A 20,152-nucleotide genomic window follows, 5' to 3' on the forward strand; every position below is an offset into this window, starting at 1 on the left:
TCATTTCTTACAGAGCAATAATATTCCATAACCTTCATATACCATAATTTACCCAACCATTCTCCAATTGATGGACATCCATTCATCTTCCAGTTTCTAGCCACTACGAAAAGAGCTGCCACAAACATTTTGGCACATACAGGTCCCTTTCCCCTCCTCAGTATTTCTTTGGGATATAAGCCCAATAACAGCAATGCTGGATCAAAGGGTATGCACAGTTTGATGACTTTTTGGGCATAGTTCCAAATTGCTCTCCAGAATGGCTGGATTCTTTCACAACTCCACCAACAATGTATTAGTGTCCCAGTTTTCCCACATCCCCTCCAACATTCATCATTATTTATTCCTGTCATCTTAGCCAATTTGACAAGTGTGTAGTGGTATCTCAGAGTTGTCTTAATTTGCATTTCTCTGATCAGTAGTGATTTGGAACACTCTTTCATATGAGTGGATATAATTTCAATTTCATCATCATTTCATCATATCCTTTGACCATTTATCAATTGGAGAATGGTTTGATTTCTTATAAATTAGGGTCAGTTCTCTATATATTTTGGAAACGAGACCTTTATCAGAACCTTTAACTTTAAAAATATTTTCCCAATTTGTTACTTCCCTTCTAGTCTTGTTTGCATTAGTTTTGTTTGTACAGAAACTTTTTAGTTTGATGTAATCAAAATCTTCTATTTTGTGATCAATAATGATCTCTAGTTCTCCTCTGGTCATAAATTCCTTCCTCCTCCACAGGTCTGAGAGGTAGACTATTCTCTGTTCCTCTAATCTATTTATGATCTCATTCTTTATGCCTAAATCATGGACCCATTTTGATCTTATCTTGGTATATGGTGTTAAGTGTGGATCCATATCTAATTTCTGCCATACTAATTTCCAGTTTTCCCAACAGCTTTTTCCAAATAATGAATTTTTATCCCTAATGTTGGTATCTTTGGGTTTGTCAAAGACTAGATTGCTATAGATGTACCCTTTTTTGTCCTTTGTACCTAATCTGTTCCACTGATCGACTGGTCTATTTCTTAGCCAATACCAAATGGTTTTGGTGACTGCTGCTATATAATATAGCTTTAGATCAGGTACACTTAGACCACCTTCCTCTGACTTTTTTTTCATTAGTTCCCTTGCAATTCTCGACCTTTTATTCTTCCATATGAATTTTATTGTTATTTTTTCAAGGTCATTAAAATAGTATCTTGGGAGTCTGATTGGTATAGCACTAAATAAATAGATTTGGGGAGTATTGTCATCTTTATTATATTCGCTCGGCCTATCCAAGATCACTGAATGTCTTTCCAGTCATTTAAATCTGACTTTATTTTTGTGGCAAGTGTTTTGTAATTTTGCTCATATGATTCCTGACTTTTCTTTGGTAGATGGATTCCCAAATATTTTATACTCTCAACATTTGTTTGGAATGGAATTTCTCTTTGTATCTCTTGCTATTGCATTTTGTTGGTGATATATATAAAATGCTGAGGATTTATGTGGATTGATTTTGTATCCTGCAACTTTGCTAAAATTCTGAATTATTTCTAATAGCTTTTTAGCAGAGTCTTTGGGGTTCTCTAAGTATACCATCATGTCATCTGCAAAAAGTGATAGTTTTATTTCCTCATTTCCTACTCTAATTCCTTGAATCTCTTTCTCGGCTCTTATTGCCGAGGCTATCAGCCTCTCATTTTTTGAGAAGAATGTATTTTTTCTAGCATTCTTTAAAAAATTTTTTTTGAGTTCTAAATTCCTTCTTTCCTACCCACCCCTTATCCTCCCACTCTGAAGGCAACAAAATAATATTAACTATATCTTTGAAATCATGCAAAACATGTTTTCATATAAGCCATATCACAAAAAGAGTAAGAAAAACAAAGAAAATGATAAAAGTATACTTAGTTTGCATTCAGAGTTCATCAGTTCTCTTTCTAAAAGTGGATAGCATTTGGATCTCTCTTAAAGCATTGTATTGATTAGCATAGTCAAGTTTTTAACCATTGATCATCATTATAACATTACTGTTATTGTGCACAGTGATATCCCAATTCATCTCATTTCACTTCGCATTAGTATAGTTGTGCCATATTTTTTCTACTCATGGATATAAAAGTTAGATTATGTCTTCTTTTTAATTTTTTAGTGACATGATTTCATGGCATATATGCAAGTCATCACTCAATTTATGATTTATTATGAGATACAACATAAGATGTAGTGTTTAAATATAATTTCTGCCAAACTGGATAATGTATAAGAAGAAAAGCAAAAAGCAATAATGTTAAAAGAAAACATACTTTTGAAAAAGTAAAACATATTAATTTCAAAGACAGAATATATACAGACAACTTAAGAATTATAGATCTCTAGTGGTTCACAAGACAAAATAGTCAATGATCTATCTATCTAGTGTTTGACAAACTCAAAGACCTCAGCTTTTGGGATAAAAACTCAAAAAACTGCTGGGAAAATTGGAAACTAATATGGCAAAAACTAGGCATTGACTCACGCCTAACACTGTATACCAAGATAAGATTGAATTGGGTTCATGATTTAGACATAATGAGTGATATTATAAGCAAATTAGAAGAACAAAGGATAGTTTACATCTCACATCTGTGGAGAAGGAAGGAATCTGTGGCCCAAGAAGAACTGGAATGCATTATTGGACACAAAATAATTGTGATTATATTAAGTTAAAAAAGGTTTTGTACAAACAAAACTAATGCAGACAAGTTTAGGAGGGAAGCAATAAATTAGGAAAACATTTTTATATTCAAAGATTCTGATAAAGGCCTCATTTCTAAAATATATAGAGAACTGACTCAAATTTATAAGAATTCAAGCCATTCTCCACTTGAGAAATGGTCAAAAGATATGACAGATAATTTTCAGATGAAGAAATTGAAACCATTTCTAGTGATATGAAAAAGTGTTCTAAATCACTGTTGATCAGAGAAATGCAAATTAAGACAGCTCTGAGGTACCACTACACACCTGTCAGATTGGCTAAAGGAAAAGATGATAAATGTTGGAGGGGATGTGGGAAAATTGGGACACTGATGCATTGTTGGTGGAGTTGTGAACTGATCCAACCATTTGGAACAATTTGGAACTCTGACCAAAGGGCTATTAAAATGTGTGTACCCTCTGATCCAACAGTGTTTCTACTGCATTTACATCCCAAAGAGATCATGAAGTCTGGAAAGGGATCCACATGTGCAAAAATGTTTGTGGCAGCCCTTTTTATAGTGGCAAGAAACTGGAAACTGAGTGCACATCCATCATTTGGAGAAGGGCTGAACTAAGTTATGCTATATGAATGTTATGGGATATTATTGTTCTGCAAAAAAATGATAAGCAAGATGATTTCAGAGAGTCCTGGAGAAACTTATATGAGCTAATGTTAAGTGAAATAAGCAGAACCAGGAGATCATTATACATGGCAACAACAAGAGTATATGATGATCAATTCTGATGGGCATAGATCTTTTCGATGGTGTGATGATTCAGGCCAGTTTCAATGATTTTGTGATGAGGGGAGCCATCTACATTCAGAAAGAGGATTGCGGGAACTGAGTGTGAATCACAATATAACTTTTTCACTCTTTTTGTTATTGTTTCTTGCATTTTTTTTCTTTCTCATTTTATTCCTTTTTGATTTGATTTTTCTTGTGCAGCAAGGTAATTGTATAAATATATATGCATATATTGGATTTAACATATATTTTTACCATGTTTAACATATATTGAATTACTTGACATCTAGGAGAGGGGCTGGAAAGGAAAGAGAAGGGACATTGGAGCTCAAGGCTTTATAAGGGTTAATGTTGAAAACTTATTCATGCCTATGTCTTGAAAATAAAAAGCTTTAATTAAAAAAAAAGAACTATAGATCTCCCAGAAGAGCATGAAAAATCAAAAAATTGAACAACATAATGCAAGAAGTAATAAAGGAAACTTTCCAGCACTTCTAATCCCAGAAAAAAAAATCAGTAAAAACAAAGTCAATCAATAGACTATATAGATAACTTCCAGAAAATTCCTATAATGCAAACTTGAAGACATATACATAATATTTGAATTTTACAGTTCATTTAGATCTAACAAATTCTGAAAGTGACTGAGAAAAAAAACCCTTCAAATATAAAGCAAAGAAAATCTGAATAGCATAAGACTTATGCAGTCCCACAAAATATAGGCAGGAACAGAATAATATGTTCTAGAGTGCAATGGAGCTCAAGATTCAACCCAAGGTGACTTACTCTGAAAATCTAAGCCTAAGTATAAATGAAGAAAAATAATTCCTATAGTCTATCAGGAAGAAGAGAACCTATAGGAAAATATATTACAAGACAAAGGGAGAGGTTAAAAAAAGGGAAAGAAAGGGAGAAACCTTGTTTCATTGATGGGAAGTCATGCCACTGTTGAAAGCCCCTAGGAGATAAGAGAGATATTTCATGAAGGGATATAAAAACCTTACAAACATTATTTTCAAGGATTTGGTATACTAATTGTGCTTCAGAAGAAGGGAAATCAGAGGTACTAAGAAGCACCTGACACTCAAAAAGTTGGAAGGATGTAAAACCAAGGAAGAGATTTTGAGGAAAAGGGAAGAATAAACTAAGATAATGGCAAAGCTCAGTATTATCAAGTTCATTCCTGCCATGAGAGAATATCTTCTTTATCATCTGCTGGAGGGAATATTTTTAATTAATTATTTTTAGATTATATATGAATGTTAATTTTTTTTTACATATTTCTACATGAGTCATGTTGGGAGAGAAAAATCAGAACAATGGGGAAAAGCCATGAGAAAAAACAAACAGAAAAAAAATGGTTAGAAAAGTATACATTGATCATATTCACTCCACAGTTCTCTCTCTGGATGCCAATAGTGTTTTTGCATTCATAGTTTATTAGGATTGCCTTAGATTGCTAAATTGCTGAAAAGAACTAAGTCTATTATAATTGATTATCACACAATCTAGTTGCTGTATACAATGTTTTCCTAGTTCTGTTTGCTTCACTCATCATTAGTTCATGTAAATCTTTCCAGACTTTTCTAAAATTAACCTATTCATTTTTAATAGAACAATAGTATTCCATTACTTTCATATAGTATAACTTATTCAGTCATTCCTCAGTTGATGGGCATGCACTCGTTTTCCAATTCTTTGCCACCACTAAAAAGAGCTGCTGCAAATATTTTTGCATGTATGGGTTCTTTTCCCTCTTTTACTATTTCTTTGGGATACAGACCCAGTAATGACACTGCTGAATCAAAGGACACGCATAGTTTTATAACCCTTTGTGCATAATTCCAAATTGCTCTCTAGATTGATTGGATTAGTTCACAACTCCACCAACAATGCATTAGTAGCCCAGTTTTCTGGAGTGGATATTCCTAAGAGTGAGGCATAACAGAAAAATGGGTGCCAGCACAAGATCTGCAAGGCAATAACAGAAATTGTTTGGGAAAGATAATCCAAAATCAGTGTATCAAACGTTTTAATTTCATGAAAAAGACAAAGAATAAAGGACTTTTTGACTAGATTGACTTATTGACTAGAGAAATGCAAATTAAATGCAAATTAAAATAATTCACATCTATCAGATTGGTTAATATAACAGAAAAGAAAAATTATAAATGTTGGAAAAGATGTGAGAAGATTGGAACTCCATTCTGGATCTATCCATTCTGGAAAGCAATTTGGAACTATGCCCAGTGAACTATAAAATTGTGCATCCCCTTTGATCCATCAATACCACTATCAGGGCTATATCCCAAAGGGATCATAGAAAAGGGGAAAGGACTCACATATACAAAAATATTTATAGCAGCTCTTTTTGTGGTGGAAAAGAACTGGATGGGATGGCCATCAATTGGGGAATTGCTGAACAAATTATGATATATGAATGTAATGGAAAACCATTGTGCTATAAGAATGGATGAGCAGGCAGATTTCAATAGAACATGGAAAGACTTAGTTGAACTGAACAGAATCAGGAGAACAGTGTACACACCAACAGTAACATTATGCAATGACCAAATTATGATAGATTTAGCTCTCCTAAGCAGTACAATGATCCAAGAAATTAAAAAAGACTCATTATGAAAAATTCTGTCAATATCCAAAGATTTATGGTATCTGAATATAGATTAAAGCATATTATTTTCACTTTTTTTGTTGTTTTTTCTTTCTCATGGTTTCCCTTTTGTTCTGATTCTTCTTTCACAACATGACTAATGTGGAAATCTTGTAAGGTATTTTGTAATGAAACACAAGAGACAATAATAAAAAAGGAAATCATGTTCCAATAACTACTAAATATATAAAATCTAGATTGATTTACTCAAGTATGAAACAAAAAATCTTCATAATACAAGGAAGCAGTTGAATGGGGAAAATTTGTTTTTATCAAATTTTTTTAATAACGATTTGCTTTCCAAGGATATGGCATTTGGAGTGGTTCTGAGAACATAACTGGGGTATTTTTGGTGGAGTTGTAAATCAGTACAATCATTCATAGCAATTTAGGATTATGCAAAAGTACAATACTTTGAGCTGAAGATTCCATTCCTGGGCTTGTACACCAAGGAAGCCACTCATAAGAAGTAAATCATCATGTATACCAAACTAGTTATAGCATCACTTTTTGTTTTAGCAAAGTAGATGTAGATGGCTAAACAAAGTATAGTACACTCAATTTAATGGAATATTTCTGTGCTGTAAGAAATGATGAATGAGATTAATACAGAGAAACATGAAAAGAGATACTGGAACTAACATAAAGTGAAGTAAGAAGAGCCAAGAAAAAATAAACAGTAATAATAATAATTTATACAGAAAGGAAAATCACACAGAAAAAAATCAAAAATTATTTTTCAAAATTATAAAAAAGAAGCATAACTTGTAAGAAGAGATTCTAGAAGACATATCCAACCTACTTCTTTCCAGAGATAAGATGTCTGCACATGTTCATTGCATCAATTTAAATTTTTTTTCAAGGTATTGCTCTGTTATGCAGATTTTCCCTCTTTTTAATTTTTGCATCTTTATTGTTAATATTATATGTGATGACTCTCTGTATGGGATAATCCAGAGGAAAAAGTATGCTAATGTACAAAACAAAAGATATTAATGAAAACATTTAAAATGTGAAAAAATGTGAAAGATTTAAGAATGAATTCTAATAAATGCAGTGATCAATCATGATTCCAGAAAACCAAGATAAAGTGCCTCCTGACAGAAAGGTGGTAAACTCAGGATGCAGTATTTGGCAAACATCTTTGACTATGATCAATGTAAGAATTACTTTTGCTTGACTATACATATAGAAAGGTTTTGTTTTCTTTTTATTCCCAATGGAAGTGAAAGTAGGTGGGAGAGAGAAAATAAATGTTGTTGATTTAAAAATTAAATTTTGAATAAAAGAAATGGCTTGAGCTTAGGTTTTATCTCTGACATTAAATTAGTAAGCTATATTTCTGAACCCACAATAACATCCTTAGAGATAAAATAACCTCTATAGAGCTACTTTTGTTGGTTTATCTTACTGACCTCTTCAGCTATATTTAATGGAAAAGAAATGCAGCTTTAAGATCATTGCTTATGTTTGTATGATCCAGTGTTCACTCTTTGTTTGTAGGGTACTTGAGTTGGAATTATTATGTGACCATGCCAATGCCAGCATCTACCTTCACAATTGCAGTTGGACCCTGGAAAGAAGTGAAGCTGGGGCCCTGTTCATTGAATGAACCATCAACTGTGACATCTTTTTCATCTTCCGAGGCAGACTCAAGGTTAGTGCTTGGGTTCTTGCTGAATAATACACACTTGAGGAAATAATAGAGCCCCTTTTCCTTAAGCCCTTATGAATGTGAGTTATTGTAGCTAAGGAACTCTAATCAGAACATTTATTTAAAAAAGAACACAATAAAATGCTACTGGAAAAATAGGGAATAATATTGATTCCTTATGCAGAAATATATGTGTATGGTATGGCCTGAAAGTCTTAGTGCAAGTTTGAGCTTTTGTAATTCAAACTCCACTAGGCCTTTTAGCACATTCGGGACACCCATACATCCATACACACACATCTCCACGGAATCACGTATAGAGCCTACAGAAACAGAATTGCACAGTGGAGCGTCAGCTTCAGAGACAGGAAGACCTGAATTCCAGTGTTGCCAGACGCATGCTAATCTGGTGAAGTTACACAATGTCTTTGTATTCCAGGCATCTCTTTAAGACTCTAATTTGCTGGATTTTTGCCGATTTGCTTTGGTAGAGGGAGCTTTCTGACTAAGGGTTCCCAATACCAGTGAAATTACAGGCCTAGACTAATAATGAGCAAATAATCTATGGAGGTAAGCCAGCATTTTTCAAAGTAAATTTGCCACTGAGTACCTTTTAACTTGAATATATTGACATTAGAGTGGTGAATTTCAGTCACTTCCTGTTGCCTCTAGAATTGAATATAGACTCCTCTGGCATCGGTAGCCCTTCAGATTTTCTTTTTAGACTGATATTATTCCTCCTCACATATTATGTTTTAGTCAATTTGGTCTAACTTAGCTGTTCCTTATGCATCATATTCCCTCTCTTTCCTCTTAGCTTATGCATAGACTATTCTCTATTCCTGGAACATACTCCCTTCTACCTCTACCTCTTGGTACCCAAAGGTCTATTTAAGGCCTTAGTGCCTTGACACTTTCTCAGATACTTTCAAGCAGAATGACCCTGGGTAAAATGCATGACCTCTGTCTGCCTTAGTTTTCTTCTTCAAGAGCACTTCCCTAAATTTCTTGTAGTCTATTCACCAGGCAGCTAGGTGGTATAACAGATAGAGCCTTGGTTCTAGAGCATCTAAGACTCCTCTTTCTGAATTGTAACTCTAACCTTACTAGCTGTGTGTCACTTGACTCTATCTGCTTTAGTTTCCTCATATGTATTAGCTGGTGAAGAAAATGACAGACTACTCAAGTATTTGTGCCAAGAAAATCTCAATTATGATCACAAAGAGTCATGTAGAACTGAAACAACTGAACAGCAACAATAATAAAAATTTCTTTCATCATCATCTCCTTCCCTGATGTCACTTTGTATCACAAATTTACTTATTGGTGAATATCTTCCCTATAGAAGTATAAGAGTATATGCAAGATAAGTTGGAAATATTCAATATAAGGGAGACTACTTATTGTGAAAGATTGTGTAGAAGGTGGGACTTTAACTAAAATTTTTTTAAAAAGCCAGGGAACAGGGAAGCCAAGAGGCAGAGATGAGAAGGGAGAAAATTAGAGGCCTGGAGAACCATCAGAAAAATGCCCAGAGCCAAGAGATGGGGGGAAGCCGAAGAAAAGGAACATTGATGCACTATGCATGAGGTACTATGCTAAATATTTTACAGATATTATCTCATTTGATTCTTACAACAATCCTGAAAGATAATTTCTATTGTTATCTTCATTGACAGTTGAGAAAACTGAGGCAGACAGGTTAAGTGTTTCACCCAGCGTCACGCAACTAGAAAGCATCTGAGAAAGTGTATAGATTTGAACTCACATCCTTTTCTGAAACTAAGTCTAGCACTCTATTCACTACTTAACCTAGCTACCTAGGATGTATTATGTGAGGAACAGCAGAGAAGTGTAATGTTACTAGATCAAAGACTATGTTTGTGGGGGATAAAAAGTGTAACAAAATTAGTTACAATTATGGTTATGACAGAGCCAAGTTACGAAGGGCTTTGAATACCAAACAGAATGTTTTTTAATTAAACCTTAAGGTGATAGGAAGCCATTGTTAAATGGAGTGTGGAGAAATTGTTGTGACATGATCAAATCTGCGCTTTAGGTATACTTGAGTGGAGGGTGAACTGGAGGAAGGTGAGATTTGTGGCAGGGAGAATTGTAATAGTCTTGAGTATGAGATCTTTCACTAAGCTAGTGGCAATGTCAGAGGAGAAAAGGGAATATATGTATATATGAGAGATATTATGAAGGTAAGTTTGACAGGATTTGACAAAAGATTGAAAATAGGAAATGAGGGTGAGGAGTTAATCATGACACATTGGTTGCTATACCTGATGACTAGAAGGGTAGTTGTGACCTCAAAAGTAATTGGGAATTTAGTTAGAAAGGAGGAGTGGAAGAGAAAAGCTATTCAGTTCATTATTCAACATACTTAGTGTCAGACATCCAATTCAAGCTGTTTACTAGGCAACTCAGTATGCAAAACTGGAAGTTAGAAGACTGGAAGTTAAACAAAAAAAACTGAATAACTATGAGAATTATTAGTGTAGAGATGCCAACTGAAAACATTGGAGTTGATTGGTTCATCAAGTAAAATAATATGAACAGAAAAGAGGAAAAGGACTCAAAAACAGAGTCCTAGAGGACACTCACCATTACTGGGTATGACTTGGATGAAGATAGAGCAAAGGGAGACAAGAGAGAGCAGTCAGATGGGTAGAAAGAGAATCAGAAGAGAGCAGTGTTCCAAAAGAGAAGTGTAAGGAAGAAGAGAATGAACAACAGTATCAAAGACTGCAGAAGGGTCAAGAAGAATGAGGATTGAGAAAGAGCCTTTGAATTTGGGAATAAAGATATCATTAGTAACTTTGGAGAGAGGTGAATAATGAAGATTACTTAACTAGAGTTAAAAGGGAATGAGAGGCAAGGGATCGGAGGCATCAATTGTAGAAAGCCTTCTCAAAAAGTTTATCTATGAAAAGGGACAGAAAGCATAATAGCTATTAAGGATGGATATATAAAGTGAGGGTTTTTGGGGGGAAGGAAGAAGGAATTTTATTTTTTAATTAATATTTTATTTTCCTCAATAACTATCCTGAGATGGTAAAAAAAAACCTGATATGTTATACGTATGCAATCATATCAAACATATTTCACTATTAATCATTTTGTGCAAGAAAATGCAAACCAAAAACAAAGGAAAGAAAAGAAAGTGAAAAATATGCTTTGGTCTTTATTTAGATCATCAGGGTTTGTTTGTTTGTTTTTGAGAAAAACTAAGAAAGAAAAAAACAATTAAGCAAACAACAACAACAAAAAAAAAATACTAGGTTGTGAGCCACATTCATTTTCCATCATTCTCTCTATATGCAGATGGTTCTCTTCATCAAAAAACCATTGGAATTGCCCTGAATCACCTCAATGTTGAAAAGAGTCACATTTATCACAGTTAATCATCACATAAGCTTGTTGCTGTGTACAATGTTCTCTTGGTTCTATTCCCAGCATTAATTCATGTACATCTCTCTAGGCCTTTCTGAAATCATTCTACTGATTATTTCTTATAGAACAATAATATTCCATTACATTCATATGCCATATCTTATTCAGCTATTCTTCAACTGATAGACATACACTCAGTTTCCAATTCTTTGCTACCACAAAAAAAAAAAAAGATCTACTACAAACATTTTTGCACATGTGGGTCCCTTTCCCTCTTTTATTATCCCTTTGGGATACAGACCCAATAGAAACACTGCTAGATCAAAAGATATGCACAGTTTGATAACCCTTTGGACATAGTCCCAAATTGTTCTCCAGAATGGCTGTATCCCTTCACAACTCCACCAACAACATATTAGTATCCCAATTTTCACACATTCTCGCCAACATTTATATTATCTTTTCTTGTCATCTTAGCCAATATTACAGGTGTGTAGCAGTGCCTCAGAGTTGTCTTAATTTGTATTTTTCTAATCAGTAGTGATTTAGAACATTTTAAAAAATATGACTAGAAATTAGAACCAATTTCTTATATAATATGTGAATATAAGAAACTCAGCAGAAGTGGTAGAAGGAAGGAGAGTCATGAGAGGTTTCAACAGGGATGAAAAGGTTTGGAAAGCCATTATGGTAAGTAGGATATTGAGTCAATTAGGAAGGTGTTAAAGGATTGCCTTGTCATAGGGAGGATCCAGTTGAAATTACATTACATGCCTTTATTTTCAGCATGTTTTTGAGATTTTTTTTTTAGCTTTGTTTAAAAGCAAGTGAGTAGGAACAAAGATAGTAAACAGATGATGAGATTAATCCTAGGCAGAGGCTTGGCAAGGCACAAAGTATGACTTACAAAGGAATCAAAAGAAGAGGATAAAATAGAATGAACTTCACTAAGGGGTCAAAATGGGGAAGTGAAGTGGTATCTCTCAACCTACAATCAGGAAGAGATCAGGAAATAGTATTCTGCATTTTTTGTCCATCATTAAGTTCTTTAACTTCAGTGGACCTCAGTTTTCTCAGTTGTAAAATTAAAGGTGTCAGTGATCCTCAATCTTTGTGATCCCATTTGGAGTTTTCTTACACTGGAGTGGTTTGCCATTTCCTTTTCTACTTCATTTTACAAATGTGGAAACTCATATAGCTAATATGTGTCTGAAGTTGGAATTGAACTCAGGAAGAGGATGAATCTTCTTGATTCTAAGTATGGTACTTTTTCTACTTAGCCACCTACCAGCCCTTCTTTTTTTTTGTAGTGAGGAATTATTTTCAGGCTGATTGAAATAGAAGTAAGAGGTTTTTGCTGATGGGAAAATTGTGTGTTTGATTGGGAGGGGACCATAAAAATGTGTGATTGAATGCCCTTTTCCTGGGCATTTATAGTTAGAAAGTGAACTTTCTTGTGTTCTCCAGCTACACATTTTACCTTTGAGTTGGACTTTTGATTTGTTTCTCATAGTCCAAAGGGAGAAGGATAAGGACTTTATCCTCATCCTACTTGCATTTTTTCATTCACTTTGTTACTTGGTCTAAATGATTGGATTTACCTCTTTCAAATGATTGCATGTTTCAATGAGGAGATTTTGTAGCATTTGGGGACTTAGTAGAATATTACTTCTATTTTAGATTAGAATTTCAAATATTTGGGAACTACAAAGAAATGTGGATATAGCTAAAAGTGGTAGCCTTATAAGCAAACCTACTTCCTTGGGTCTTGATTTACCTTCATTTATCATAGTCAATACAGCCTAGATGATCTCTAAAATATATTGTCTAATTTTGAGAATATGTGACTTGGACTTTCCTTCATTTATTGATCTACCTATGTTTACTAAAATGCTCTTCTGTAGTTATAATTAATATAGTTTACATTTGCTTAGTCTCATTCAAGTTGTATTTCTACTCTGTTTTTCAAAGATTTCTTTTAGAAGTTTTAGGGTGATAGCATATTTTAATTCACAAAATCCTTGACTCTCTGCTACTTTTTCTAACAAAGGTATCCTTTAGTGCCAAGTGTAGTGGTGTTTCTGATTATGTTCACATCTGGTCTCCTTTGCCTTGCTATTCCCACCACTTCACCCTCCCTAAGACCACCAAATCATTTCACATAAATGTAACTTTTACAGGGAGTCTAATATGGTACAGGTTTTCTTTTGCCTAATGTTTTCATCTGGAGTCCAGAAATTTGGCCACAGTATTTATTGGTCACTGAACTTTTGATCACTCTTCATATGGATTAAATTAAAGAAAGAACTTTTCTTCTCCAAGATCAGCTCCATGAAGTATCTGCCCACTCTAGCTGAACATTTTAGTAGATAAATCAGTAGTAAGACTGATAAAGTCCAAACCATTTATTTTATTGAATTTTATGAACAGAAATATAATATGCACTAACCATGAGGAAATTCTTTTTACTTATGTTAAGCATTGTGATCTTTTAAAAACAAAACAAAACATTTTCTTTACTTTGGACTCATTGCCCCAAAGTGCATGAAGTCCCCTAAACGGCAGCAAAAATTATGAAAGTTGGAAAATCTAAATTATGAAAAAGGCTCAAAGGTATTGAAGTTATCGAGTGGGGTTTGGGTTGATCATTAAGGTCATGTCTTGAGAGTAAATGAACAGTAAGTTCAAAGTGAGTGAACAATACAATTCTTATTTTGATCTTAATCTTCATTAATAATATCTAGAAATAGTGAAGCAACAAATACCCCTACTGTACTTTTTCCTGGTCAAACTATGTCAAGAATATCATACTCAGTTCTCCTGCTGCATTATAGAGAAGATATTATTAAGTTGGAGACTGTCTAGGGGAAAGCTATTGGTAAAGAGTCTTGACATTCATGCCATATTGGGATTGTTTGGAGAAAGTAGGAATACTTGGCCTGGAGAACAGAAAATTTATAGCCATTTTAAAATAAAACTACCCAACTTCCCTTTCCAGTCTTATTTATTATTATAACTTTTCTCATATTCTTTAGTTCAGTCATATTGAATTTCTTTCTGATCGTCATACATGATCCTCTATTACATATCCAAGCCTTTTACTGGCTAACATCCATCAATCAGTCAGTCAATCAGGAAATATTTATTACATGCCTTCATTGTGGTAAATACTGGGGATAGAAATACAAAGAATGTAAAAATCCCTGTTCACAAGAAGCTTACATATAAAAATATGCCCATGCACATATATGTGTGTCTGTGTGTGTCTAGACACATGTGAATATATTCTCCCCTATATGTGTGTGTAATGTATACATACACACAGGCACACACATATACACACATACACACACACATATGGAACAATTAGAAGATTATTATAAAATTGGAGAGAGTTCTTCCAATGGAATGATAAAGTTGGAAGCCTGTCTGCAAAGGGTTTAGAAGAGAGGAAATGGAGACACACCTAGTATAAACAACTTTTTCAAGGAGTTCAGCAGCAAAGCAGAGGAGAAATCTAGAAGAATAGTTAGCAGGGATGGTAAGATCAGATGAGATTTTTTTAAAGGATGTAGGAGACCTGAGCACATTTTCAGGCAGCAAAGAGGATATCAGTAGATAGGGAGATAACGAAGATGAAAGAAAGTGAAGGTGATGATGGAGTCAACCTGTTGGAAAATATGGGAGGTAATGGGATCAGGAGTTTATGCAGAGGGATTTTGCCTTGGCAGGGAGAAGGACCACTATCTTACCAAAGATCAGAGTAAAAAAGAAGATAGTGGGGAGAGATGTTTGAGTGATAGGATAGATGAGAAGCTGGAGTTCTTGATAAATAGATCTCAGTTTGAGGTCCTCAGTCAAGAGTGTAGAGAGAGAGGGGGGCATTGAGTAGAAATGATATGGATTGGAACATTGTGGAGAATGAGATTGTGAATTGATAAGAAGGAATAGAAAAATTACCTTATTGTAGTGAGGGTCCAAGTGAGATTATATAATATAATTTTGTAGTAGACTCAGTTTTTAGAAGTTTCTTATTTCTTCCCAACTCCTTTCAGCAATATGGGACTAGGAGTAAAGAAGATAGGTAGTTGGAATAAAATAAAATTGGGGCTTCATTCACTAAAGGTTAAGACAGGAAATAGGGGAGGATAGCCAATGTAAAGGTAATACCCTAGGAATTATGATGACTTTTGGCACACTTATCCTAAGGAGTCTTGTGCAGTGGTTATAATGGCCTAACTCAAACACTTTTGGAATAGATTTGCCTAATTAGGACCCTTTTAGGACCCTAGCCTGCTTTCCTTTTTCACGCTACTGCATCAACCAATGATACTTCGCAAATCAAAAAATATTCTTGTCTTGGTAAGAATGACTAAGTAATAGGCCCCAGCCATGACTAACACTCTGCAGGTCTAGGTCTAGGAAAATAGTGGACCAGCCTGACCATGTTTTGGATCCTATAAATTATTCCAAATGACCAAATCCTTGACACCACTTCTCACCCAAGAATGCTTCACCTCAGTGCATGATTCACCTCAGTGGCCTAGTATCCCTTCCTGAGTTCTTCCTGGTTATATGTGTTAAATAAATCTGTTTTCTTTAATTGCATCCAGCCCTAGATCCCTCTACTGAACACCTGATTCTTGGTTCTGCAACCTGATTTTCTAGACTTTTAAGCTTTTGACCAATAACTAAATCAAAGGTCCCTGCAGCCTCACTTGTCTCACTATATTCTTAGGAATTTCAGAGAACAATGACTAGAAATATGAACTCTATGTCCAAAGGGGAAAGACTCTACTTTTACTTAATTGGTGGCTAACTTGGGCTTACTCTGAATATGTCCTTCAGTTTCCCATCTTTCTGACCTTGTATAAAGATCCAGCAGTAGCAAGCAGGGTAGAGGGAATGGAGGTCTCACTAAGGATGAATAACAAGGAGAGAAATCATGCTACATAGGAGAAAATGGAAAGCTATAAAGATTTTGATCAGGAAAAGGAATTTGTGACTTCATGAATATGAAAATATTTGGTGAGTGATAGCAAGAGTAAAAGTATTATTATCTCTTTGTGTAGCTGAGGTGATGAGAAGTAATAGATCATGGGAATTCAGTAAATTTAAGAATTTTAGAAAGTTAGGTTATTCAAGTACCATCAGTAGATATCTTGAAGTCCATTAGTATGAAGGCAGGAGTTGAGAAAATAGTAAGATTGTGAATTAGGCAATGAACTCATTGAGGAAGTAAGAATTTCTAGAAGTCTCTAGGAAAAAGGCTACTAAAATCTGAATTGGGTGACAAATTTGAATAGGATGGACCCTAATGGATAAAAGGTTTCTGGAAGATATATTTAGAGAGAAAGTCGAAAGTAGCCTTAGATATTCCTGACTCCAGGCCAGATGTTTGATCCACTGTGCCATCTAACTGCCCTTGAAAGTAACATTAGGTAGCAAAGAAGTGTGACTCCTTATTGATAATTTAATTTACTTAGTTTCTCATTAACTTTTGACTGTTGAGACCTACTATTAAATATAATTTTTATTGTATTATGGTCAGTAAAATATTGATTTTTTAAACTTGTTTGTGAGGTTTTTAATGCCCAAACATCAATGAGATTAAATAAGATTATTGACAAAGTGTTTAAAACAGTGCTTGGCAAAGTGTAGATGCTATATAAATTCTTATTTTTTCTCCTGCTTTTTGTAAAAATACCACACATAGCTTAGAAATATGTGTACTTCTTTCTCTCCCTATTCAGTAATCTCCAGAGGTCTATCATATTTAACTTTCTTAAAATACTATTCTGATCCTTAACATTTTTCTTGTGTTTTTTAAAAATTATATTTCTATAAGTCTTATAAGAGCAAAGTGAGATCCCCATAGTTTATTTTAATAATAGTTTTACTGTAACTTATTTAGCTTTTCCTTTAAACATTTAGATGTTATTCTATTTGGTGTATATATGTTTCATTTTGATTTATCTATAGTTCCTTTCTGCAAAATGTAGTTTCTCTTTAATCTCTTTTGTTTTGCTATTGCGTTGTCTGAGATGATGATTGGTATCTCTGCCTTTTTATTCCTTTAATTGAAATATAAAATATTTGTCCAGTTCGTTATTTTGACTCTGTGTTAATCTTTCTGTGTCAAGCATATTTATTGTAAACAACATGTTGGTGGATTGTGGTTTCTAAGGCATTTTACTATCATCTTTAATTTTATAGATGAATTTATCCTATTGATATCCTCAGAAATTATTATTATTGTGTATTTCCCTCCTCTTCTTTTATACTTTCTCTTCTTTTTGTTTCCTATACCTTTTTTGTAAAGGAGAAAAGGTGATGAGAGAGTAGTATTCTCAGCATTAATGTTCTAGGTTTGATGCAATTCTGCTTTTGGATTAATCTCTTCTTAATTTATACTCTGTAGTGGAGGAAAGATTAAATGATTGAGGAAACTAAGATTTGACTTGTAAGCACTTCAATTTATTAAGCAATTCATGCCAGTTGCTGCCAAAATTGAGTTCAGTAATCTTTCTCAGTTTTGGCATAAGACTCCAGTATGGGGGGAGACAAGACTTTTATATATATAAAATAATTAATAAAATAAAGCCAGTTAATTAAAAGGAAATAGTGTAATCTTATTTCTAAGTAGAGGAATGATTAGGAACTTTGCAAGTTGGGAATGGGAGAATGAATGAGTGAAATTCCCTGAATTCAGGAGAAAAAAGGTATTTTTCTCCATGCAAGTGTCTGCATTCAAAGAAGCATGAAAATTATAACTCTTTGACCAGTATGGGGACAGTTTTTAAATAAAACAAATGGGTTGCTTGAGATGTATAGTTGTGAGAAGATTTCTTTCATCAGTCTTCAGATCTGATTGTCATACTGTCATATGTTCAGTATACCCTTACTTAAGGGTTAACTCTAAGTAGTGGATACAAGTGGTACAGCTTCTCTATGCAGGATTAGGATTAAACAATACAATAAGGTTTTCTGATAATTCCCACAAGTGAATCGAGACAGAAATTGGACTAGACTCATAATTAATATAAAGGAATCTGAGCTAGCTACAGAATTGAGTCATAAGATAGGATCAGTATGGTCACCGAATTTCCATCATCACTTGCTACTCCAATGCCCTCATTTCCCTCAGATTTCTCTATTCCATTTTACCTTCTCCCTTTTCACTATGGTTTCCTTATTGAATGAAATATACTTTGGCTCCTCAAATTTATCATATTATTTCCACCTTTGATCAGTTCAGATTAGAGTGAGGTTTTTGTATTACCTACTCCCCTGACCCTTCTTCATTGTTTTTTAGTCTTCTTTTTGCATATCTGAATTTTGTAAAAAATAATTTCTTCTTTCTCTACCTTTCTCCCTTAATATATTACTTTTCTTTTCCCTTTCATTTTAAAACCAATTATAAACCTACTCTTATTATACTCCTATTAAGCTGTAATGATAATAGGGTTCTGAGAAGATGCATGTATCATCTCCACATATTAGAATGTAAACAGTTCATCCTTGTATATTCATTTATGATTGCTTGTTCATATTTACATTTTATGTTTCTTTTGACTCCTGAATTTATATTTTATAGTTTTTATAAAGCTATGGTCTTTTTATCAGGAATACTTCTGTTTCATTATGCCCATTTATGAACCTCTAGATTATACTATTTTAGTGGGAATATTATTCTTGACTGTAAACCTATATCTTTTGCCTTTGGGAATATAGTATTCCATATTCTCCATTTCTTTATGGTGGTGGCTATTTTATTTTGTGTGATCCTGACTGTGATTCTTTGGTATTGGAATTCTTTTTGGATTCCTTGTATTTTTTCTTTGACCTGATGGTTTTAGATTCTGGCTTTGAATTTCTCAGAGTTTTCAATATGTACTTTCTTTTAGGAGGTGAGTAGTAGATTCCTTTTATTCCTACCTTGCACTCTGGTTCTGAGAAATCTGGATGAATTTTCTTTTATGATTTCTTAAAATATAATTAAAATATAATTGTAGGCTCTTTTTTTGTTGTTTTTGGTCATGACTTCAAGATAGTTCAATATTCTTAAATTATCTCTCCTTGATTTGTTTTTCAGGGAGGAGGAGAATGTTAGTAATGTGTAGAATACTTTATTATAAATGTATTATAACAGTATAAATAAATATAACTTATGTTAAATATGAAATTAATGTAATCATTAAAACAAAATCTAAAGCCTTTGTTTTTGTAATATTTTGTTTGTCTCATAGAGCCATTAACTTCTATTTTTTCATTCTAATTTTGAAGGAGTATGTTGCTTGGATAAGGTTTTGTACTTCTTGTGCCAAACTTAATTTTTTTTCCAGTTCTTTATAGCTTTCACTTCTTTTTCTCATTTTTCCCCTAATACTTTTTTCTTTTATAATTTTTTCCTCTGGTACTATCATTTCATTTATAAAATCATTGTCACTCCTTTTTAAAAAACTCTTTCTTCATCTCTTCTAGTAGTTCTAGCTGAACTTGAATCAAAACTGTGTCTTTCTTTGAAGCTTTCCATGTACAGTTTGGGACCCATTCTTTTCTTCTGAGTTTGTGTCTTGATTCTATTCTTCCAGTTTTATTTTCTGATTTCAGTTTTTGTGTTAGAGTTAAGCTCTGCATATTTTTTGGGGGGAATGCCTGTATTCTACTTGGTCATGTTTAAATATGTCATTTTGGGACTTATTGCTATTTTCTTAGAGGACTGAGTTTTACATTATTCTGAGAATCTCAGGGACAGTTTGGACTGGGCTCTAGTACCTGAAAGTCTTTATTTCCTCCATATCTCACTCCCCTAGACCCTCAAAGTAATATGATTCACATCAGAATCTGAGCTCTGCCTTCCTGATCTGAGGTCTTCAACTTTGTGACTTAGGGGTAAGACTGAGCAACACAATTGTGAACTCTAGTGGACTTCTGCTAGAAGAG

At 33.8% G+C, this 20,152-nt stretch overlaps 1 protein-coding gene across 1 annotated transcript in view; it reads left to right on the plus strand.

Annotated features, from left to right (window-relative positions):
- The window catches only part of AOPEP (aminopeptidase O (putative)), a 504,306-nt gene that overhangs the window by 85,761 nt on the left and 398,393 nt on the right, over positions 1 to 20,152 (plus strand). The window contains 1 exon segment of the mRNA XM_074281675.1: positions 7,657 to 7,810. Coding sequence (XP_074137776.1) covers positions 7,657 to 7,810 — 154 coding nt within the window.

Source organism: Sminthopsis crassicaudata, chromosome 1, assembly GCF_048593235.1.
Source record: "Sminthopsis crassicaudata isolate SCR6 chromosome 1, ASM4859323v1, whole genome shotgun sequence".
NCBI classification, from domain to species: Eukaryota; Metazoa; Chordata; class Mammalia; order Dasyuromorphia; family Dasyuridae; genus Sminthopsis; species Sminthopsis crassicaudata.